This window comes from Scaptodrosophila lebanonensis, unplaced genomic scaffold, assembly GCF_003285725.1.
Source record: "Scaptodrosophila lebanonensis strain 11010-0011.00,11010-0021.00 unplaced genomic scaffold, SlebRS2 tig00000001-arrow-pilon, whole genome shotgun sequence".
NCBI lineage: Eukaryota > Metazoa > Arthropoda > Insecta > Diptera > Drosophilidae > Scaptodrosophila > Scaptodrosophila lebanonensis.
In genome coordinates, this window is record NW_022060529.1 from 18,413,873 (window position 1) to 18,438,878 (window position 25,006).

The following is a 25,006-nucleotide window of genomic DNA, read 5'->3' on the forward strand; positions in this document are numbered from 1 at the left end:
TTGCCGAACATATGGCCACGGCAAAGAAAACTGTTCGATTGGAATAACATTTAAATTGTTGCTTGGATTATTTTTCTTACCTTTTAAATTTGTTTGTTTATTTGTTTTTGAACTCTGTAATGTAATGCATTTATTGCCTTTTTAATTTCAATTGCTTGGTTTTCAAATTAATTTGGTGTTTTCTTTTAAAACACTTTGAAATGAATACGCATTGGGAATAGATTACTAATCAGTCTTTATATTCGTACAGATTCTTTGGCAAAATATTCAAGTGGTCTAAGAAATCGTAACTTCTTTGGGTGGAGGGGACCACGAGGTGGTTCCCTTGGCCCGCCAGCCAGCATGGCGTCCTACAATGGTGTGCTGAAGGATTACAGTCATAGCAGTTTGAATGAGGCTTTCAAAACCCAAAACAATGTCAACTTTAAGTTAATTAAAACAGGTGAGTACACAATCAAACCCCCTACTCCTACACATTTATCGAGAGCATCAACTTACAAATCCGCTCGGCACTGGCACAGCTGACGGCTTATCGTTTCTCACAAGACACCTTCAAAACTAAGTCGATCCAAGTCGAAGTCAAACTCGAACTCGAACGTGTGTAGTGGCAGGTGTGCGCGACAAACTTTTGGTGTTTTTTACAAGTGATATACGGGTATATGTATGGGAATGGGGGTAAGAAGTAGCAATCAAAGCAGTTTCGTTTTGTGTCTTCTATTGTTTTATTTGGTAGGTAGGATGAATGGATGGATGGATGGGCTATTGGCTGTGTGCTGCCGTTTATCGGTTTATGGCTTATTGATTTTTATCACATTTCCCTTGTCTTCCGATTTACATTGATGTCCCGTTATTGAGCCATAAATCTATTGAATTCATGTGCCCAGGAGACAATAAATTCCAACAGCTGCACACACAAACATAACAATATACTAAAAGTCGTGTATCCAAGCGCTCGCCTCTATCTGGGTAACAATAAATATTTGCCATTCCAGTGCCTACCGGCTGGCACATCAAAGGCCGACGACTCTGTAGCAACTGTGGCGTTTCTCAATACGATTATGTCAACGTATATCACTTCATTGCGGCTGACTTGTCTCCATTTCTTATTCGGTGTTTATTTTTTTATTTTTATTTTTTGTGCTCGCACAGATGTTACAGAAGAGTTCTGTAAACTCGTTAACACGCAAGTCGAGCGGCAAACGGTTGGTCATCATTTGAGTTGGATGGCAGGGAAATGGTAGAACCAACTGCCACAAAAATTCACAACAACATGGCATAACTTTGTTTAGTGCTGCCACAGAGAACGTGGCCATCTCTCCACTCTCCACTCCAGCCATCCATTTTATCTTCGGGGTATATGGGAGTACGTGTTGGTAGATGCTGGCCTTGAAGCCTTGTCACAAAAATATACGAAATACTCGTGTACGCGAGTTAAAAGTTTTGATTACGTTCCTTTTTCTCTTATTAAAAAATAGTTTTTTTCTTTCGTTCGCACGGCACAGCGAGTGCATATCAGTTGCAGTTGGCCGCGTTTTTAATCCACTTGGGCGGTCCACTGGCATTATCGATTGTAGGCAACGGACCATGAATGAGTCGAAGCCGGCACTGATAATGTGCCCATCAGCAATGGAACGCGTCAAGTTGCGCTCCTCCGTCTTCCCCGAATCCGCTTATATAATTACAATTTTAATTAAGTGCCCACGTCAAGCTGTGACTTAAGACTACCTGTTGCTACGCAAGTATTCGCAATTGACGTGCCATGAGGCTTATGAAAAAGATGAGGCTGAAATTCAAAGTGAAAAGAAAGTAAAACATTTTAAATAAACATAAATTTGGCATCACGGAGCAGGCAGGCGGACCTGTTTGCTTTTATTGGTTTAGGGCTTCTCATGTTGACGCGCGCTTTCATTCATTTTATATTAAGTATACGCGGTGTGCGCCTTTCAGGCGAAGGAATGCAAAGTAAAGCAAAATAAAGCAAAGCGTAACATTCTGTTATTTACCTGCCTTTGAATTATGTGTGCGACTGCACTGCACTTCAGATATTTTCAACTGCTCCAAAGCCAAAGCAAATGAAAGGCATTTAGCGTTGGGGGGAAGTGCTCGGCGGTTTCAAAAGCACGGCATTTGGCTTCCACTAACGAGTTACAGCTCTTCGCATTTCCTGAAACAATCCGTGCCATGAGTGACTGAAAAGCATTTCAGCATTACACGTCCTAAATATTAAGCTGTTTAACAAGCACTTTATCCATCTCTTCCAGTATCCGACTTCACCGAAACACTTTCCCAATTGTATGAGGAACATGCAACTGCCCTACAAACTTTAGTGTCCAATTATCGCAAAAAAAATGCAGAGCTGCGCAAGGAAAGGTAATATGCATATATTTTCCAATTTACATTAAAATATGAACTCTCTTTCGTTTATTTTAATGCCACGCTCGACTGAACTGAATGATAAATAGGCCGGCATGTCATTTGGCCATATTCCAGGCATGGGAAACATTCCTACAGGAAGTTGAATCGGACTCGATAGCATCCAATGATGTCGCCAGCGTGCTCTCTCGCCAGGTGAGTCTTAGTCTCGTCCTCGAATAAGCGTAAATGGCAAATCCATGTACATGTCCACGTCCACGCCCAGTCCATGTCTGCATTATTCACATTAAGCTCTTAATTATTTTGCAATGCAATTTTCCGCAGCCCAAAAATAGATTACCGCAGACATATGCTTAAATTGAATAATGGCCTCCTGCTATATTTTCTCGCCAGTTCCCCATGAATAAGCGAAATTACAAAAGCTACGCATATATAGGGGCTTTTGTGTGGAACTGTTAATACGGGAACAGATATAAACTAACTAATTATAATTAATATCGCTGCGTGAGCGCGTCATGTAACCACAATTTTTTATACTGGTACATAGTATATACATATGTATATAAATATATATACTCGTACATATGTACAAGTATATAAGTGTGCCTGGGGAGCTGTGAGTGTTGTGGGCAGAACTGTTGGTCCTTGAAAAAATTGCATAACACATTCGTTCAGGCAAAGTAATTTTGATTGCTGTTTGCCTTTGTTAGGGCATTCGGTATCAATTTTTATGCTGACTTGCATTCCTGTCGTTAACGACCAAAGGGGAAAAGTGAAAAATTTCGCTCCACTTAATGAACAAGTTTACGGCGAGCGTCTGAGCCTGAAATGACGAGCGTCTGCGCTCGACGTGGCCTCAACTATGGAACACAACCACACACACATACTCGTTTACTGAGGTAGTTACATAAATCTCTCTGAAGTCCCACAGAAACAAACACAAATGTGAAGGGGGCTCCAAACGTTACTATAAATGGCCAGTATTCAAATAAGGGAATGCTTTTAAGCTGTCAAAAGTACATACAAGTATAAAAACAAAACAGAAAAGGATTGACGAGGTAAAAGCCTTTTAGAAAAAGTTTGGCATCAAATCAAAAGTTCAAGTGCAAAGAAAAGTTATCTATGAACAATCAAATAGCTAAGCTTTAACTGGTATACTTGTATAGATAAACTTTTTGATAAGCTACGCAAACAGTGTTCTTAGCCATAGAAATTTCATAAATTCATTATTTTTTATTTATAATTTTTTCACTAATTGGAATTGGAACTTAGAGGATGGTGCATGTCTTAATTATGGCTCGATAAATTTATTCAGTGATATACTGCTGTTGTCTATTACAAGTATTCAGCTAAATTTATTTATAAAACATTTTCATAACATTCTCCTACCATTATTTCTAATTAAAAAGTGGTTTATATTTCAATGTGTGCTAAAAGTATGAAATGAAAGCACTAGAGGTGTAGGTTACATTTCACTTGAAATGTGCGAGGATACGAGCATGTAATTAGAATTGTGAGCATTCAGTTTTCGTTGTTGAAAAAACGTGAATTTAAATGTAAAGTGGAGGTGCGAATGAAACCAAAGACAATGGAATGCCTTGGCAAAAGCTTATATTGAATTGGTAAAATAGTGAAGAAATCTTGTAATGCAAGGCAAACAGCAAAATGAGAATATTAAAAGCACTTTAAAAATGTAGAATAAAATTGGGTTGGCACAAGTTAAATTTTGGCGATATTTTTAGAATTGATTTAATTTTACTTTACTAATATGGCTACGGCAGAGATTTGTAGTGATTTGGAAATTATTTATTAAAAAAAATATATATATAAATAGCAAGATTGTGTTGAGTTCAATTTTTCTACAAGTGTATGAAGCAGACTTGAACCTTTATTTCTTTATCATTTTATTTTCAAATAATCCCTTTCACGGAAACTTAAGCTTTCAATACGATTATTGACTTTGTTGTTCGTTTCTTTCGTTTGTTTGATTTACAGGTGTCGCGACCAATGCTTGACAAATCCTTTCATCGCAAAGTTCAAAGTCGTAAAATATTTACACACAGGGAGTCTTTTGAGACTATTATCGCAAAGACTGAAGAGAAGCTGTCAAAGGTGAGTGGCGTTTTCTAAAATTGGCCTGCTAACAATTACAAACAATTGACATCCAACTTCTGGCAACAACTTGACAATCTTTCGATGCCGAAATGGCGTGCCATTAAAATATTCGAGCACCACGCGTGGCACGGTGTGTGTCTCGTTTGTGAGTTGCCGATGGCAACAATTGTTGCCTGACAAATCGTACCTTTTCACCTTGTTACCCAGTTCAATAGTCTGACGCCTGGACTCAGATCTCATGACTGTTAGGGTTAGGCTTATGTACATGTATATGTAAAATCGGCTTAAGCTGCTTTCTGCTAAGGCCAACGCATCAGGAAAAGATATGCCATCTAAAGAAGAGCCTGTTTATTTATAACGCAATACGCATACGCACTGTTGACACACACACACACACACACACACACACACACACACACACACACACATGCGGAATGCCACAAGTGCAATGTGACCTTAGACAGAAGTGGTCCTTGCGCAATATTTACCTTTGTTATGCGCATAAATTGCCAACTCTGTGGCGTATGGCAGAAAAAAGACTGAAGAGAGAAAGAGTGGGCATTAGTAATAATCCGACTTTGTCTTCTCCCTCCTTACCCTTCGCAGTGTCGCCTGGACTACAAACAATGCCACATCGCACACCGCCAGAATCCCACTCAGCACTCGCTTACCGAATACATCGACGCTCACAATGCGTACGTGCAGCAGCTGCATGCCACAAACGGCATGCTGGAGGCCTACCACGGCGAAACGCTGCCCCAACTAATGCAGGAGCTGGAGGAGATACACAACGACCTCTGCAGCATTGTGGCCGAGTCGCTGATGCAGGGCGCCGACGTTATTGCCAGCAAGGTGAGTTCGAGTTCCGATTGCCAGACCGTGATTTATGATAATGGCGATGGCGATGGCGATGGCGATGGCCCCTGCAATTTGTTGCAACTACAGCAGCAGGTGGTTGTTGTTATTGCTCTGATGTGTGTACTTACTATAAACCCCTATATACTTGTATGTGTGTGTACACTTTTGATTTTCCCGATCATTGTGCGCCTCAGGCTGAAAAGCGCATTGCAGTCAATGCCAATGCGACTGAGTCGATATACAAGTACACGTATAATTTGTTCAAATCCCATACATACTCGCACTACTTGTATATATTCGTATGTGACATAATTGCAAATAATATGAGCTATGCATAATGTGTGGACTATTAATAAAATTGCCACGACTTGAGCAATTATTGCGAGTGCTTCGCTCGCATAACTGCAGGCAAATCGAAATTAATTGAGCCGTTCTGAGGAATTTTTTGATTCAATATTGAATTGAAATATAAAATATAGCAACTGTAGTTTTCTGCAGTTTTCTTCCTAAATCATATTTCAGGCATAATTTTTCATAACTTAAATTTTGTATGAATATTTATAAGATTATTCGATGAAAATATTAAATTTGAAAGGTCGGCTATTATTCTTGAATATTATTCAATATTAAATTAAAATTAAAAATATAGCAACTGCAGTTTTCTTTTGACAAAAGCAAGAAATCACAATTCATGCTTAATTTTTCATAACTTAAATTTTGTACCGATATTCATAAAATTATTCGATGAACATTTTAAATTTGGAAGGTCGGCTATTATTCTTGAATATTATTCAATATTGAATAAAATATATATAAAATATATAAACTGTAGATTTCTTTTGACAAAAACAAGAAATCCTAAATCATATTTCAGGCATAATTTTTCATAACTTAAATTTTGTACCGATATTCATAAAATTATTCGATGAACATTTTAAATTTGGAAGGTCGGCTATTATTCTTGAATATTATTCAATATTGAATAAAAAATATATAAAATATATAAACTGTAGATTTCTTTTGACAAAAACAAGAAATCCTAAATCATATTTCAGGCATAATTTTTCATAACTTAAATTTTGTAAATTTTGAAAATATTAAATTTGAAAGGTCGGCTATTATTCTTGAATATTATTCAATATTAAATTAAAATTAAAAATATAGCAACTGTAGTTTTCTTTTGACAAAAACAAGAATTCCTAAATCATATTTCAGGCATAATTTATCATAACTTAAATTTTGTACCGATATTCATAAAATTATTCGATGAACATTTTAAATTTGGAAGGTTGGCTATTATTCTTGAATAATTCAATATTGAATAAAATATATATGTATAAAATATATAAACTGTAGATTTCTTTTGACAAAAACAAGAAATCCTAAATCATATTTCAGGCATAATTTTTCATAACTTAAATTTTGTACCGATATTCATAAAATTATTTGATGAACATTTTAAATTTGAAAGGTCGGCTATTATTCTTGAATATTATTTAATATTGAATAAAATATATACAAAATATATAAACTGTAGATTTCTTTTGACAAAAATAATAAATCATAAATCACATTTCATGCTTAATTTTTCATAACTACTTGTAAAATATTGTATCAATATTTATTAGATTATTCGATGAAACTTATAAATTTGGAAGGTCGGCTATTATTCTTGAAAAATTAATAAAGTGATTTTTGAGAATATCTTTTAAAGCAAGGATTAAGAATTTCAAATTACTTTCGACATTTGTGTTATAAATGCCAGTTTTTGCCTCAAGAACAAGTCTTTCAAAATTTTCAAATCACTTTTTTTTTTTCATAATTTTCTAAAGAGAACGTGAAAATATTTCTCTAAATCAAAACACATATCCTGCTATATGATGATGATGAATTATGTTAATATTGGCATGTTTCTTTTAAATTATGTTACATATTTCCCGATTCTTTAAACGTAGAAACATTTAATTTTATTTCTCGCAGTACATTTAGGAAAGCTCTGTTCCCTTTCCGAACCTTATTTTATTACATTCGGATATTTTAAAGATTTGTTTTAAAGTTAAGGAATTAAGTGACAGTTTTAAGATAAAAGGTGCCTATTTTGTTCATTTTGAAGCACACAAAAATGAACGATAATATATTGGGCTAGAAGGCACCAGCTTAAGAAAAAGAGCCTATCTTTTTTCTTGTATTTAATGTATAATGTATTTAGTGTGTACGTTTGTATAAATATAAGTTCAGTAGAATGAGACGAATTTAGATTACGACCATCTATTCGTTTGTTTGTTTCAATGACTACTCCTTCCAAAGACCACTCCTTTCATTGCGTCTGTTTGTTTTAAGACATGCTGAAGAAGAAGTTTACTTTCTAGCTGTTTAAATGCAAAATGTTTTAAAAATATGAGATCTTCTAAAAGCCGAATTAAAACATATATGTAATAAGTAAACTCAAAATAGAATCATTTTAAAATTAAATGGCTATTTTCGTAAAATTGTTGATATCTTAAGTACACTGATAAAAAAATGCAACGAAATTTAAATATTTACACGTAGATTTAACTATTTTTACCATCGATTTTTCACTACAGTGTGTTTTAGTAAATATGAAGTGTGCACACTTAATTTTTTAATTTAATATATTCGTAGTAAATTTGAAGTGCTGGACTATTTAATCTAAAGTGTTGACATATTCAAATTAAAATGTAAACATATTAATTATGAATACTGTCATATTCAAATATTTACTATTTTCATATTTAATTTTAGATGTGAACATATTAAAATCCAAATGTGAACATATTAAGATCCAAATGTTAAAATAGTAATTATGAATATGATTCATATTCAATATTAACTATTTTCATTTTAGATTTTAATATTTTTAATATTTGATTCAAAGTGTTCCCATAGTCAAATTAAACAATTTCATATTAAGAATAAATTATCGATTTATTTACTATCGATAATCGAATTTTTATTTTAATTCAAACTCAATTAATTTTTAGAGTACATGATAATAATAGTAATAACAATAATAGAATTTAAATAGATCTATATTTTACATAGCTTTTACCGTTGTTATTCAAATATACATGCAATGGGTGGCTTGTAAAATATTCTATATCCTTAATAATTAATGTTCGATCTTTGTGGCCAACTTCATAAGCTTGCATATGTTTACAAAATCGTTCAACTTTTATTTCATTACAAGCAGCGTAGATTTGAGCTTCTTCATAAAAAAAGAAAAGCAACTTAAACAATTTGATATTATTTTCGTTATTCCCTAAATAATAGTTTTTTTTATACAAAACTCCTTTAAATTCTAAATTTTCACAATATTTTAAGTGATTGGACTTAAACAATTTTGAATAGCATACATTTTCCAAACATTGTATGTCTGTTATAGATTTGTCTGTAAAGCTATACTTATCAAATAATGGTGGAATACCTGACTCATAACTTAGCAAGATGAAAAATGAAGGCACTGTTTTATAGCTACCGATCGACATTCATTTTTTCTCGATGTAATTGAAGCTAAATATGCTTTAGATGCTCTATGTTTTGCCTCAAACCGCATAACCCATGCATATTTCAAAGGCCCGCATTTTAAAATAGCTGTAGGGTAATGCACGAGAAAATGGTGTTTAGGTTTTAGCGTAGGTCCATACAAATTCACATATAGCTCATGGTGCACTTTTATTTTTGTTTCTAAGTTTTTTAAATCTTTTGTTGTAAATTTATTTTGAAACAGAATGTCAATAATTTCCAAAAGTTTTGTAAATAAAATCCAATGCTGAATACTTTCTGGAATCAGATCTCCGATTATTAAAGGCAAAAACTTAGCGAAACAAAATTTTTCACTAGCTGTCATTCTAAGTTCATTTTTCTTAAGTTTAGTTAATTCTAGCGGTCGTGACGAGTTCTTTATTTCTATTTCGCCATAAGAAAACAGATTTTTTCTACTGTTAATTGTTGATAAACATACAATTTTTTCATTAATTAAAGCGTTTAAGGTTTGACAAATACCGTAAACACATACGCCTTCTAAAACATCATGCATCAAATCAAAATAAAAGTTTTCTGTTACGTGGAAGTTTTTTAGTTCGTTGAATATACAAACAGTTTTAATACCAGTCTCTAAAAAATTATTTGCTTCCAAATCATTTTCATAACAATTTTTATCTCTTAAATACTCTTTGTGCTCTTCACTGTCTGATTTCATTTCTAAGCTACTTCTTTTACACACTCGACAAAATCGCTTAGCCTTAAATGATTGAACAAAACCAAATATAGAATTCAATCCTAAGTTATCTCCTAAAATAAGGCCTAAAACAAAATATATTTGTTTTGATCCTTCAGGTATTTGTATTTCAATTCCATTTTCTAATTCTTCAAGCTCACGAAATAAGTGGTTAAAAATGATTTCATGGTCATTTCTTTTCAATGCATGTGATGGAATATATGCAAACGGGAAAATGAAATCTAATTTGGATAATAAATGCTGAGGCAAGGTTGGAAATGAATAATAGCAGCCACATATAGAAGATACATGAGCTCCTAAAGCATTGTTTATTTGAAAGTCATCAAAATACAGAAAAAATGTAATCACAATGTCATCAGGAAGAAAATTCTGCAGTTTGTTTGCAAATGTTTCAGAATTTACAAAGTTAATAAGGTTACCTTGATTTTGAAGTAATTTTTTATTTTGAAGTGTTAGATTCAAAACATTAGGAAGTTCAAAAAATGATTTAATTTGAAATTTTATAGGCATAATATGGATATCTATTTTATTCGGGAAAAGAGATGCATTTCCTTTTTTAAATTTAGGGCCGATTTTATTTGATACAGTAAATGACTTGGGATCTTCAAATAAATGCATTTCTTTTAAAAATTTAAAAAGCCGGTATTCCGATTTTATTTCCTCAAACGGGCTGGTTAAAAAGGAAGTAATGCATTCGAGTGCTTCTTTAGTTTCAGAATTGCATGCGCTGTAATAATTGAGAGCTTTGGAGATAGGCGAAACCAATTTAGTTATCAGGTATTGAATAGCAGTTACTTCATTTCTAGGCATGAAACATTTAGAATGCAGCCCAAGTGTTAATTGAAGACATTTTTTTTTTAGATCTGTTATATATTCCTGGATATTAAAACTGTCGTCTAAATCAAAACTATTATATTTTACTAAACAGGCTTTTTCAATTTGTATTTCATGTGAATGGAAATCCGGGTTAACCATATTTTGAGAAACAAAATCTTCATAAAAGGAGTCACCAATCGCATTTTCATGTGTCTTACATAAATGTTTTCTAAATATACAATATTTCAAAAATAATTGATTGCAATTGTTAATTTTGCATTGTAACGGGTCACAGAACCCAGGCTTTTTTAAAACATGATCATTTTGTAAATGATGGATTAATAAATCCGCAGTGTTAAATTTTTTGTTACATCGAAAGCATGGAAACATTTTTACAGCAATGTTTTATTTTCACTTTCTCATAAAACTTAATAAAGCAGTTAAGTTTGCAGACTTTACATCATAAGGCGTGTCAATTTCATAAAAGTATTTTTGTATGAATAGCCATGGAAACTTCGAAGCTATTGGATAATGCAGATTTAGGGTGTTAAAAAGTTTGAAGCAAACATCCAAACAATCAATAAATGAATCTAATTTGTATATTGTTTTATCAAAGTATACAAAGAACGACTTTATATCGTTGGAGTTCACGCCTTCCACAATGATAAAAGGTTGAAGTGTATTTGAATTACCGTAATTTTTGCAAATAAGATTGTTTACTTTACGCTCGTAGTCCCCAATTGTATCCAAACGAAGCACGAGACTTTCCTGTGAGTCCAATAAAGTTACCCGTGTTCTTGAAGTCTTTGATTTAGATGAATGCCAACTGTTAGAAGGTAAGACCGACGGTAGAAGAGCTGTTATTATGTAGTCCGAAGAATCTAAAATATCAGTGAAATATATTTTTAATTGTAATCAATAATTCAAGCACAGCAATAATATATAAAATTACCAATAGATTCCGCCGACTGAACTTGTTCCAATAAATGTTTACATGTAGCATTGTGAATATTTTCCTTATAGTATATAACTATTTTCTTTTTAAAATTATCCCATTTAGATAATAAAATAGATTCTTTTCCTGGATACGCAATTGTAAAATCAAGCTTGATCTGCAAAACATAATTTAAAAAAAAAACTTCAATGATTTACGTATAAAATAATCTTGTAAATGTTGGATGATTTCAAAAAATGTAATATGGGTAAAGCTGAAGTTAAAAAGCTCAAATAAAACTAAAAATATAACTGAAGAACTAAACATTTGGAAGGCCTGGAATCTTACCAAATCCACTGCACGAGAATCGGTATACTTCGGCCATTCTTGCAAAAATTCGCATGCATTCAAGGTTTGGGATTCTTTACGACGCAATTCATAAGTTTTTGACCACTTATCAAGTACTGCATTCCAATCCGAAACTTCTCTCTTCAAGGCAGTCTTCAATGCATTATGAAGTGTTTCATCAACAGGATCCTGAAATGTGTCTGCTTCACTGCTATTAAGTGATTCCTCTTCTATTCTGCTAAACTTCGCGCATAACCTAAAATCAAACAATTAATAAATACTAATTACACCAAGTTATTATTCAGCATTTATTATGCGTACATACATATGTATACACATATTCAAAGGTTAAGCAGTAAATAGCACAACCACGTTTGTGCATGGTTACATGCTAAATAAATGATCACATTTTGCATTGCCTACACACGCATACATACTCGTATTAATGTACGTATGTTCAATTATAAGTACATATATTTTTAGGAATTTATAAAAAAATGAATTATTTGAAGACTTATAATGTGAGTCAATTAAGCATGTACAGCAGTTATTAATTGCCAATATATGTATGTAAATACATAACTATATGCATATGGTCAAGCGCGTTCATTTTTCACAAAAATCTGTACACTATTGAATGACGCGTCGCTTCTTGCACTGAGACAAAAGAGAAATAGCGATTACGCGGAAAGTACAGATTACCGCGAAAAATAGGTTGCTATGCAGTGGCATGCGTATGAAACTGTATATTTTGTTCTTTTTTTCATATGCATCTACGTACACAATATATGCATATATGTATGTATATACATACATATATATGTACCCAAATAACAACTATATCACACATTTGAAGCTTTACATATTTTAACTTCTTTATTTAGTCACAATTACGACGACATTTACGCTATATGCACATACATATGTTTGTATGTAGGCTACCACGTAATATGTTGTATACAAAATTATGTTTCTTGCGGACACGATGCAAGAAACTATAAATGGCAATTTTGTATGTATGTGTGTACGCGTACAAATATATTATACATATGTAAATGTTCATACTTACGCAGATCAATTTATTCCAACACAATCACTATTTTATTATGTTTTTTTTTTCACTATAATTCAATTAATTACTTTGGCACACGTCCGTCTTTGACAAAAATCAACTCACAATTGACCGACGCGCGTCATAAAGAATATCGATACATATCGCTGTGTGTATGCATTATTTGCGAAAAGAACGCAAAAGAAGAAGAAGAATGCGTGCATTCCGTGCAGTAAAGTGTGTGCTTATTAATATTTCATATGGTTTAACATTAAACTGAATATGACACACTTTAATAACAAAATTTTACACTTTGTTTTGAATATTATTTATATTAAAATCACTAATTAAATATGTTTTTAGTAAAATTTACGATGTTTATATTTGATTGGAATATAAAATAGTAGAAATTTAATTTAATATGAAAATATTCATCTGTACTATGCCACTTTTTTATCAGTGTACGCCTTAGCGCCTAATTGTAGGTTATAATTATGTGATGAGTTTTTTTTGTAGCCAGCTCTATCATTTGGTTGCTTAAAGTTGGAATTAAAATTGGTTGAAAAAATTATAGATTCTGGGTCCAGCACTTACGTTATTAAGACTGAACACCTAGTTTAATTTGTATTTGTATTTATCTATAAGTTTAATTTAAATTATAAATATAACAGTATAATTAAAATGTAACGGTGTTCTAATCGCTCCATTTGGTTGCAGGCCGCAGACCAAGCGAAGCGCTACAGCAGCCTGACCAGCCAGTGCAGCGTTGTATCGCCGGCGCAGGATCTAACGAATTTCGTGCGCATACTGGCGCTGCCCTCACAGGCCCAGAAAGTTCCTAGACGAGTCTTTGCGCCACCCCAAGCACAGCAGGGCGAACCGGATGAGACGAATGAGTACAGCGTAAGTAGAAATGTTTGACATGTGCCAAGAGCACGATGAACGCAAATGTAAATTTCTTACCTTGTCATCCTTGCCATCCTTGCCATCTCTCGCCAGGAGGTGACCCCCAGCTTGCGCAACGAGCTCGTCTTTGACCGGCACTCCACGCTGTCGCAGCGCTCCGCTTTGGAGTCGCTAAAACGTGAGTCAATCGAATTGGAATTGCAAATACGTCAGCTGCAGGTACGTCTCTCGCCAATTGACTAAGTGGACAGACAGACAGACAGACTATCGAACAGTCCCACTATTAGAAATGTGTGTTGTATGCATAAGTTTGTTTCCTTCTTGACGCTGCAGGACTCCATTGAGGCACTGAATCGCACACAGACGCGTGGAATTGAGGGGCAACTGTACAACAAGGTGAATGAATTGCAGGAGGATTTATCGATGAAGAAGTTCGATTTGCGCGCCAAGACAATACATTTGGCTGCTATACGTGCACAGGTGAGTTCTGGTGTGGTGAAAAGCTTTCAGTTTCCTATTTTCATAGCCAATTCACAAGCCTTTAAAAAGCTCAAGAGCTTTGCAAGTTCCGACGAGCTTCCTTGTAGCACCTGTTGATTTTAACAATTGTGATTGTGTTTGGCCTTGAAGCTTTTAAGTAGAAACGAGATTGAATTTGAGGTTTTTAGTTTGGGTTTCTAGTGTTACGAATCTGGCTATTATTACGAAAAATAAAACCGTTAGGCAATGATGCTGTGGAATATTATGCGTTTGCCTTCAAGGCAGGCTGTTAGGCTGTTCCCACAACACTGTCCTACATACAGTCCGGTGCACGTGAACTGGCGCTCGTATGTAGGTCAAACAGCTGTGAGTTTCGTATTAACTGGCAGTCGCTCCACGTTGCGCCGTGTGCGCATGTGACCAAAACGAAATCCTTGTGCTGGCTGCGGAGCACATGGACCCGCTCACCGACACACACACACACACATACAGAGTTCAACTGGCCACAACTCCGGATGCCGTCGCTAGGTTAGTTCTGTGGTAGACGAGCGAGCGACGTGTGGGTTAGTGCGGACGTAAAAACTGTTTGATTTTAGGCGTGAGACTCGTGCTCAAGTAAACCCCAGCATCCACGAACACGTGTGGAGTCCCACTTCGGAGTAGTGGCGACCACACAAATTTGTTGTTGTGATTCAAATTCGATTTGACATTAAAGACTTGCTGATTGATGCATTGCTTCAAAATCGTCAATCCAGCCTGAAGGCAGTGGCGCGTGTGTTGAATTTCGCTGCCTCCCCTCTACCCAACCTAGGGAGCTGTTGCTTGTGCTGCTGCTGGCTGTGTGTGTGGTGTGAGTTGTCAATACACGTATTGGGAAAAGCCCGCTTCATTCACAAATAAGAACCCAACACAGCAGCAATAACTTTACTCTCAATGCCAGCTGTTCGTTTGGGAGCACAAATGAGCGGGAGAGCGCCTTAAGCTATGTGGCACTACTACTACTACTAATACTACTTATCGAGTGAGTGAGTGAGCGTGTGCGGAGTGCAAGTGCATGCGCAGCGTTGCCAGACGGTTCTGTTAGTGCTGCTGCAGCCAGTTCTGTTTATAAAAGCAACGTGCAACGCTCGTTCGCAATCAGTCACGTGCTTGAACTCCGACGTACTAGTACTTGGTACGCACGCTGCGCTGCAACATTCTAAATACTGCCATTGTTGTTATTGTTATTGTTGTTGGGTGATCCTACCCTACGTTCGACAAATTAGTAAACCGTCGTCTTTGCCGTTATCGTTGTCGCTGTGGCTTTCGCTTTCGCTGTCGTTAACGCTATCGTCGCGTCGCGTCGCTGTCGCTGTCGACACCGCAGTTGCCATCGTTGCCGTCTGATTGGCTGCCGTGAAACTGCATGTGAATGAATGCGATGCTGCCGCTGCTGAACTCCGGAGAAAGGAAACGGAAACGAACTTAACAAATTGCTGGCATAGTCCGAATAATTGCGCTATTTGTATATTTATGTATACATTACGAATATAATTTGCTTTTAGCACTCAAAAAGGCGTTGTCTCTGGCAGTTATTTTGTTGCAACATTGTTGCAAAGAAAACACTACTATGTACATTAGTTGCAAACAACCTACTCACACATAATAAGCGAACATTTCAAGAGGCAGGCAAGCAGTTGGAAAGCTTTTTTTTAGGTTTTCCGAAGCGATTTCCCCATGAGTTTTCAAAGATAAATGCAATAAAAAGAAAACATAGCAAAATATACATACATATATTGATTTGACCGACCGTAAGTAAAGCATAATTGATAACTGATGATTCACTAATGAATGCAACTACTCGAAATATTGCAAATATGAACGAGCGGCGGTTGCAGCCATGTAAATTGTAATTTAGTTCTACAAATTTAAACACGTATACGCACCGTACGCCGTATATGACACGCTATCAAATATGCTATCCAATTAAAATTGCTAGTGAAACTTTCATTACTATCCTTCGCATTACTCTGCCTGCTTTTAGTACCAATTTACTACCAATAAACCATTTAGCCTTAGAGGCAGTCACTCGCTAAAATTTGAAGCAAAAGTCTACACAAAACTTAGTATTATACACTCACTATCTGGCTATTTGGCAAAAACACGCTTGTACAAAATTAGTTCAAAAATTGTATGAAAGAGATGAAAATAATTAAAAATAAATGAATACACATTTTCACCAAAAAAAAAAAAGTACCTGTATATTAAACTGTACTGTACTATATACATAGATATTAGCAGTTGTATATACCTAACATTAATAATTTTTGATAACTTACTTAGAAGTAGGTGAAACAATCGCTAGTGATTCGTTTGCCATACATCGTTCAAACTCAAAATTTGTCAATGTCCTTAATGTGGCACTGAGCCTGAGCTCGCAATCGAAATCAGCATAACGCATAGAGCACAACAACCCACATACACGTACTAGACCATAGCAATACCTAAACGCAATCAAAGGCAAAAATCAACAGCAAATTATAAAACACAAAAAAAGTCAAATAAGACAAAAACCTAACGAGCAGTCTACACATATTTGTGCACCATGCGCGTTATCGTTCTCAAAAAGAATCGCACAAATAAACGCGGCACTCCAACGGCGTCAGCGTCGCGTGAGCTGCCAAAAAAATCGTACGCAAAAGTAAGAAATTCGATATTTGGATTCAATTTTTTGATTCGTTTGATTTCCCGTCGACTGAGCTATTTGTTTATTAATTTCTTTTTCTGTTGTGGCCAAATTGCCAATGCAATCAATTTTTGAGAGATAAATTATTAAAACTCGTACTGAAATGGAAATAAAGTTGGAAATAAATATGCCATCAAATGTAATTAAACTGTATTCGATTACGAAGTAAATCGCTTGTGTGAAAAATTGTTTCAATTTCCAAAGGAAAAGAAAAGCCAACACCTTCAATATTTACCAAGAAATGTAGAATATTAACGTACATATATACATACATATACAAGTATGTTCATACTTAGCCTTGCAGCATGCTTGAGTAGAGCCACGGAGCTGGTGAAAAATAAACATAATTCTGTAGATATGTAATAAGTATACTACTATATATGCATTGCAAATGCAATTCGAATGAACGACTGAACCTATTTGAAATGATCAAAAATTGGTTGTAGCGGTATTAATAATGGCATGACCGATTCTATATATAGATTTTCTTATACATCTATTGCATTTATATTCTAAGACATTAGTTGTAATGCTTAGCAGATATATATACTATGTATATGTACCTAACTAGTGTTAACTTTTAAATATTCCAATGCTTGATCTATTTCTATGCTATAAAACCTATAACACACTGTTTTACACATTTTTTTATAAAGCCAAAGTTGGGAGCAATATAATTTAGCGCCCTAAACGTCCGTAGGCGTGTACAGAACCTCAAATTCCGATGGAGAACCAGTCTGCGCAGACCGCAGTTGTATATAGTAGGATAATACGATGAACCAAAAGTAGACGTCAATACCTAAAAAAGAAAGTCAACATGCTATATTTAAGTGTTTGTTTTGTTTTCTCATAAAACTTACACACACAAATGGCATCCATTACCAAATGTTCGGGTGTCAGATCGACAATAAGTGTATAGAAAAGAAATGAGATGAAGGTTGCAATGCAGATTTGCAGCCAAATCAACAGGCAGACAGGGCGTTTCTACAAAAAATCATTGACTTGTGAATACAAATGATCCCAATGATACATGATACTTACATAGAGAGCGCCAATTAGGAGAAGCAATGAGCTTATAATGGAACTTATGGCCATGCTCATTTCAAATATACCTCTCTGCGTTTCTATATCGATGTTGTGGTTATGTAGCTTCTGTTCTGTGGTCGACTTATGTGTCATGCCATTTATGTCGTGCAGCTCGGAGCGGCTGCAGTAAATCTGAAATAGGCCTAAAGTTGCCTCCAAAACGGCAATGAGAATGCAACCTGTCTGAAGACTGAAAAAGTAACAGCAATTCGTCAACGTTTCCATGTCCACAGCTGGTCTCTTTGCGTTCGATTGCCCTTGAAATTTTAAATGTGAATTCAGTTTCAAAAATAATAATTTTGAAATTATAAGCAAAACCATAGTGAGCGACATTGACGTGTTGCGGAATGCCTATACAGTTTGTACTTAGAACTGATTATTATGATGGGCTTTGCCTTTTTTAGCCGACATCAAAACAGAAGGAGGTTAACAATTCGTCTTTATTTTTTGTAATTTTTATGTTTGTTACCCCAGAACATTCGACTGGGTGCATCGATTTTGATGGTTCTTTTGTTATTTGAAAGCTGGTGCTTCCCAAATGGTCCCATTTTTGGATCCCATTTGGTCCAGTTCTGACAATGGCATCCATGAGGAGACCATAGAAGTCGTAAGTTTAAAAAAAGTATGTGCGCGACAAATAGACAAATAACTGAATATTACGCCAACAGATTTCGATGATTCTTCTTTTATTGGAAACGATGTACTTCCAGGGTATTTTGGGGAGAGTTTGGTTATGTTCTGCAAAGGAGAACATTCTCAATTCGACTGTATTTTTGACTGTTTCCTCATAACTTTCGATTGGATGAACCGATTTGGATGATTCATATATTTGAAAGCTGATGCTTACCGTATGGTCCCATTTCAGTTCTGTCTAGATCTGATAATGGCATTTATGAGAAAAATATCTTAAGCATACCTCACTTAGTTTAAATAGCTGAAAATTCAATTCCTGCACTGGATGCTGTTACTTCAGAATCATACTTGAGTGACTGGAATAATCCGATTTATTGTGATTTCAAACGTTCAGCATTCAGTATTTAATTTGCAAATTTTGTATCATCTCCAGCATTTCCCATCATATCGTTTGCCAATAAAAATGATAGCCATTGTAAGTAATTTTTTTCAAATGTTTGCTCTCCACTACAAATAGAGATGAAAATTGCACAAATTACCGCCCTTGTGGAACTTCAGAGTTGGGAGTTCATATTCAACTCATTACCATTGCAATATCTCTCAGCATTGTGGGTCGTCCACTCAATACGGAGCCACTCTATTTTCGATTAAGTGCTGCGCCCGGCGCTTTTCATGGCAATTTCCTATTCCAAATTAAGTGTACAACAAAATCCAATTTGATTTATTCGTTTGTTGGCGCGAGAAGGGCAGCGAAATAAAGAAAATCTAAAACAATTCAATTTCAAAATGCGGCGCACCGCGCCTTTGCCTTTGCCTTTTCCCTTGCCTTTGCCTTTGCGCTCATCACCAGTCCATTCCATCCTTCGTCCAAACTGACTTTTGCAACTCAGCTCAGCCAATTCGTACAATCAGTTGCCCATGAGCGAAATTCTCTCACTGATTTCCTTTTAAGCGCATTTTCCGACTGGTCTTGACTTAAACGAACACTTGAACTTCTTGTCGTCTTCGAATTGGGCTGGCAGGCTTCTCCGACTTTTGTTGTACTTTCGCTTAAGAGCTCCTAAGGCGAATTTGTTTCTATGTGTTTTTCTATGTGCGAGCATCTTATTTATTGTTGTTTGGCGTGGCAATCGCGTTCCTTCTTGCTGCTTCATTGAGCACTTACTGCCGAGTTCTGGCACTGGCTGACAGCCATTCGAAGGACACACTTTGTCGCAGAAACAGCGTGAAATGCCTCAAATGATTTCATTTAAATTACCGTCCGCTAAGTCTATTTCCATTCAATTAAGATTTTAATTAAATTAATGCATTTCCATACGCATGCTATGCTGTTAGCTACAAACCCAACTGCAACTTATGGGAGAAATATAGTTTTAATATAATAATAACACCACAAAAGAGCATATTTTAATGAAATTCGTAATTCCCTTTTTTTTTGGAAAAGATTAGAAGAAAGTATCAGAAAGTAAAGTTAAAGTATTCTTTGCTAAAATAAATCATATTTCTAATAACAGTGAAAAGCAATATTTATATTAATTTAAAGTAACATCACATTCTGATCTCTGTAAATTTTGTTTTGTTAACCTTTACCATCATTCCACTTGCATTTTAAATGATTCCCATAATAAGTATTTGGAACTTCGAAATGTGGAATCTTTAAGAGAAGAGTTCTTCCTCTTAGGGGCTTACCAGAAACTAAAAGTGACTTGCACGCACTGTCTTTTCTAGCGAGTATACTCGAAACAAAATCAAGTATACGCCACATACGCCACAATGCATTAGGCCGGTTTCATACGACATTATATATTAGCCAAAGACTATCCTGTGCCTTGCTTGTATTGCAGCCACTTCTTGTGTAAGTGGTATGGAGCCTTGTGGCCATTGCTTTGTCTTGGTGATATAAAAAAAAGGTGTGCCTTGCTCCATAATACTTGCACTACTTGTAATTCCACGGGATAGACAGTCCGCAGGATGTCTGGCTAAAGCCACATGCCTCCATTTTAGCGGTGTTGACAGGGTTTCTATTTGCCACAAAGGGTCGAAACAATGAGACTTATTCGGCTCCTTTGGAGGCATCCACAAAAATATGGAACTGCTTTGTAGATACAACTTGGCAACGAAATGTTGATTGTCGGCAGGTCTTCTTGCCACTATGTAAGTTCAAAGCCGTTGCAAAAAAACCCAATGGTTCAAATATTCCAGCAATTTCGAAGTATAGTATTCGTTTAGTAGGTTCCACTGTATTTGTTTTCTAGTTATGAAGCTCGTCCTGCGGTCTGTTCCATATCACTCTTAATGTTTTGAGTGTAGCATTAAACGAGACAACGAGTTCCAAGTATGATCGTAAGGCCTATAATCTTTCTCCACAATTTCTGATTTAATCAGATTTTTACAAAGCACTTCCAGTCTGGATTGTTCATATACATAAAATGTGAGGAATTAGGCCTTACCGTCTTGTTTCTACATATCATCTAAATTGTAAGAAATTATTGCTAATTTTACAATTAATCAAGTGACAATGATTCATAATATACTTACCACTAGATTTGAGCAGACTTTGACGTTCATAACGTGATGTTTCTACCATTTCTCTCAGGGCTTCATATTTTTTTGAAACATTTTTGCATTCAAATTAGTTCTCCATTGCCGGTCATTGTTGTCTTCGCTCGAATAATTCGTTTGAATCTGTAAAGTGCCAAATAATAACAATTGTACAGAATAAGTTTGAGTTTTAATTTAAAACTTTTCTGAATTTGCATCACATTTTAAGTGAAGTCGATTTAATTTCGGATGAATTGTCAAATACTTGGGCTGACATTTTCCATAAATTTTGTTAAGTGCATAATTGAATGGACTTTTTAATTGAGCATATTCATTTCGAGTGCGCTGCGAGCATTTCATGACATGCTTTTAGGCCTACTTATGGCTGGCATTGTGTTGGAGCTGCCTTTATGGGACCGCAATTCCTTTGGCCTTGTTCGTGGTAGATTGATGTGTGTCTTCCGCATTGTTTTGCTTCCACAAACGGTTAAGGTCGCCAGCTATGCGTCAAAGGGTTAATTTTAAATTTATTGCTATGTCCTTCACACACACACACACACACACACACACACACACACACATGCACGCACACAGATACATACTCGTATGTATTCCCAAATCCTTGCCGAGGGATTGCGTGGGCCTGCCGAAAGCTTTGTGGGTAAGTTGGGAATGAAGAACAACAATTTTCAGATTTTCCTCAAAAAACAAGTAAGCCTCGTGCAAGTCAGAACTTATGCAGGATATATATGTGTGTGTGCGTATGTGTGGGCTCACTCATGTGTTTGTGGAGCCATTTCTCTGCGGCCGGCGCTTCTTACCGCTTGACATGTTATCTAGGCTTGGCATTGAGACCTTCCGCAACACGACGCCCATTGTTCCAATGCCATGTCAGATCACACTTTATTTTATTACTTTAATAAATATGAAATGCGTGTGTGTGTGTGTGTGTGTGAGTACCATAGTGTGGCAGATTCCGCGTAGAGTCGAGTGTTCGCTCAATTAGTGGGCCGGCTGTTACCTTTACAATGACGGCCCTCTTTAATCTGCATCAGAATCGTTATGTGCGTTTGGTCTATTGCTGGCTCAGCTGTCGGGCCATAACTTCATTGATGTGACCCGCAAGGAGTCCGCACATATCAGTCGGCATTATTGGGCTGCGCATAAATTTTAATTAATCATAAAATGTGCGCATAAAAATTCCACAGGCCCCACGTCCTTTTTTCTAGCTGCGCGCTGGAATTCATATTCGTGTTTAATAATAAATCACAAGGCGCAGCCAGCCAGAAAGCGCAGAGCTCAGAGTACAGAGCACAGAGCAGAGAGCAGAGTCCTGGCAACCAGGACCGTAGAGCCGCCTGGCAACCACAGCAAAGTCTGCAATTCATTTTGTGCCAAGACGTGGACACAAACGTGAATACCGGAGTGGTGAGCGTTGCTTGCGGTATGCAGAGGAGTGCGCATTGCTTGATTTTCATTAGCTTTTGACACACACACACACATACACACACCACCATATATATAGTATGTATACACGGCAACGAGTTGAATGGCTCAACGTGAAGAAAAGCTGCAAAAACGGCACCATAAAAGGATTTGCCGCAGAAGAAATTTAATTAAAGACATCAACGCCATCGCACACAATGCTCGGACGGTCTCTACTCAGATCTTGGGGCTTTTACCAAATGCCAGATGCCACATGCCAGTGCCTCTTCTTCTTGCTATTGTTGTCTGTGGCATGCTAATGCAGAGCCCTTTCTGCCTACATTTAATTGAAGAAACTCATTTTAAAGCCGGCTCTATCTCTATCTTTGATTTGCAGTGTAAGTATCTGTGGCTGATCAGCATCATCCATCTATAGTATTTAGCCGTGTCTCTATTGCCAATTAATCACGCAGCTCAGTCAGCCAATGCAGTTCCTACTTTCGCTTTATTGTTGTGCATTATTGTTTGCTTTCATGTCACGTCATGTCTTTGTTGTGGCTCTGACAAAATAGTTCTGCGCAGTGCATTTTATCAGACGGATGTATGCTTCGATTCGCTGACTGAATGAACATTTCGATCGATTTGGCTACGTTTACATAATTAACACAGTATTGCCGCGCATTTGTGTCGATGCACAGTGGGCCAGATGGCTGTTATTTCGAGTAGTATATTACATTTAATTATGCTTTTTGGTTTAAACATAACATCACTTAAGGAATTGGTGGTAAAAGGAAAACTATTTTATTTAAATACTAAACAAAGTATATTATTAAATTTTATCTTACTGCAGCATGTTTTTCGTTGTCTAAAATAATCTTCCAGAATTTCGAGAATATTACCTGATATTTAGCCTTAACTTATGACTCAGTTGTAAATGATTAAATGAAAATATTTTTTTCAGAAGCCTTTCGTTTATTTAATACTCGTATACATTTTTTCCACACTTCTTCACCTATTCTTTTATTTTTTAATTTCCCTCCTGGATTAATTTAATTTGGTTAAATGTGATGGATCTGGATTAGTAAAAAGGAAACTTGAAATTGGTAGAGAGTCTTGTGGAGAGCCTACTTATTTTTACTTGTAACAATATTATTGTTGTTTATTAAAATAGTTTTTAAATAAAACTGTTTCCAATTATCTCGATAGCTGAACATTTTCCCATGAACAGTAATTTTGTTCTATTGAATGATTGAAAATGTTAATTATATGTTTTCTTAAGCATCTAAAGTGGTATGAATGAAAGAGAAACATTTTAGTGCAATAATAATGTATCTAGAAAACTAAGCTCAGTGTTTGCGACATTTTAAAAGTTTTATAAAATAAAATGAACAAACATTTTTAATATATTTTGTGGAAAAATAGTATAGAATATTTTCCATAATTCTTCATTTTGACCCACTGTACTTTGACGCGTCTCCTTTACCGCCATAGTTCTGGCATCGAGAGCTCGCAATCAGGAAAACCTGCAACCTGTCATAACTCGAGCTCCCGCTACCTTCGGCCCTCGAACTGAAGCTAAAACTGAGGGTAGTGCTGAATATTTCAGTGAATCTGAACGCGAAGTGGCTTTAAGTGAGCAACACAGTTGCCCTTATGATTATTTCAGAGGAAAATTTGTGCTCAGCTTCGCCCACTTGCCGAATTGCTTGGGGCGCCAAGCGTAATGTGAGCAGTTTTGAATTTTCAAATTGTTGACGAATGCCAGACAGTCAGACAATCGCAAAATCTGACTGAGAATCAGATGGAAGACAGCCAGGACTGCACAGTTTTAGTTTCTCCAAGTATTTGGCTGTTTATTTTCGCTTAAGCTGCCCGATTGCTGACACTCGCCCTGTCTTTGTGTTTCGTTTGGCTGTGTGCATTCATTAAAATTTCATTTGAAAATCAGCAAAATGCTGTTGTTATCTCTATTATTCATTTGCCAGCCCGAACATCCTGCGACCACCATCATCTCCGTTAGTGCTGTTTGCCTTGTGCCTGACACTTGGGCAAATATCCTTGTCGCTTGTCAGCAAGCCCAGTTGACAGCCATGGCCTTAAGTGCTGTAAGCTAGAAACAAAAAGCGATAAGCCTTGTAGATAACTATTGGAAGCGTAGGTGCACAATGCAATGTATTTAACTGGGTCAGGCCCCAAAGCTGCAGAACTTTTCGAAATCGTGCATAGTCCGCAACTATGGAAAATCCATCGGGATAGCTGCATTTTTTTCCAACAAACACTGATACTTGTATCGTGTATTTCAGTTAGACTCATATTCTTGCTGTTTACGACCTCACTGTATTTTTAAAAAATATTTGATGACTGTCGCATAAATTGGCACAATTGTGGCAAAAATATATGCTTTTTTTAAACTATTAACTCTAAACAACGTCACGGATTGATGATGGCAGGCAAGTA

At 36.0% G+C, this 25,006-nt stretch overlaps 3 protein-coding genes across 10 annotated transcripts in view; 1 reads left to right on the top strand and 2 right to left on the bottom strand.

Annotated features, from left to right (window-relative positions):
• Positions 1–25,006, top strand: part of LOC115634020 (rho GTPase-activating protein gacJ) — a 121,362-nt gene that overhangs the window by 33,831 nt on the left and 62,525 nt on the right. For 4 of the 6 annotated variants that reach the window (XM_030531546.1, XM_030531547.1, XM_030531548.1 and 1 more), the window contains exons 2-9: positions 251–442; positions 2,262–2,370; positions 2,463–2,568; positions 4,369–4,485; positions 5,095–5,340; positions 13,471–13,656; positions 13,753–13,878; positions 13,993–14,139. In XM_030531546.1, coding sequence (XP_030387406.1) covers positions 251–442; positions 2,262–2,370; positions 2,463–2,568; positions 4,369–4,485; positions 5,095–5,340; positions 13,471–13,656; positions 13,753–13,878; positions 13,993–14,139 — 1,229 coding nt within the window. Of the gene's footprint in view, positions 1–250; positions 443–2,261; positions 2,371–2,462; positions 2,569–4,368; positions 4,486–5,094; positions 5,341–13,470; positions 13,657–13,752; positions 13,879–13,992; positions 14,140–25,006 lie in introns of those variants that run through there. The other 2 variants (XM_030531550.1, XM_030531551.1) reach the window with 1 other exon arrangement.
• LOC115634022 lies at positions 8,359–12,881 on the bottom strand. Of its 3 annotated transcripts, none has more exons than XM_030531552.1 (4): positions 12,772–12,881; positions 11,703–11,958; positions 11,373–11,532; positions 8,359–11,301 (listed from the first exon to the last, which is right to left on the bottom strand). In XM_030531552.1, exon 4 carries the CDS (start codon positions 10,808–10,810, stop codon positions 8,804–8,806), a length of 2,007 nt encoding a protein of 668 aa, XP_030387412.1. In that variant the 5' UTR covers positions 10,811–11,301; positions 11,373–11,532; positions 11,703–11,958; positions 12,772–12,881; the 3' UTR covers positions 8,359–8,803. The 3 variants fall into 3 exon arrangements, with proteins under 3 accessions (XP_030387412.1, XP_030387415.1, XP_030387414.1); XM_030531555.1 differs by lacking the exon at positions 12,772–12,881 and adding an exon at positions 12,028–12,186; XM_030531554.1 differs by lacking the exon at positions 12,772–12,881 and adding an exon at positions 12,028–12,181.
• Positions 17,369–18,236, bottom strand: LOC115634023. Its single transcript, XM_030531556.1, has 3 exons — positions 17,906–18,236; positions 17,725–17,848; positions 17,369–17,663 (listed from the first exon to the last, which is right to left on the bottom strand). The coding sequence occupies exons 1-3, from the start codon at positions 18,173–18,175 to the stop codon at positions 17,551–17,553; spliced, it is 507 nt and encodes a 168-aa protein (XP_030387416.1). The 5' UTR covers positions 18,176–18,236; the 3' UTR covers positions 17,369–17,550.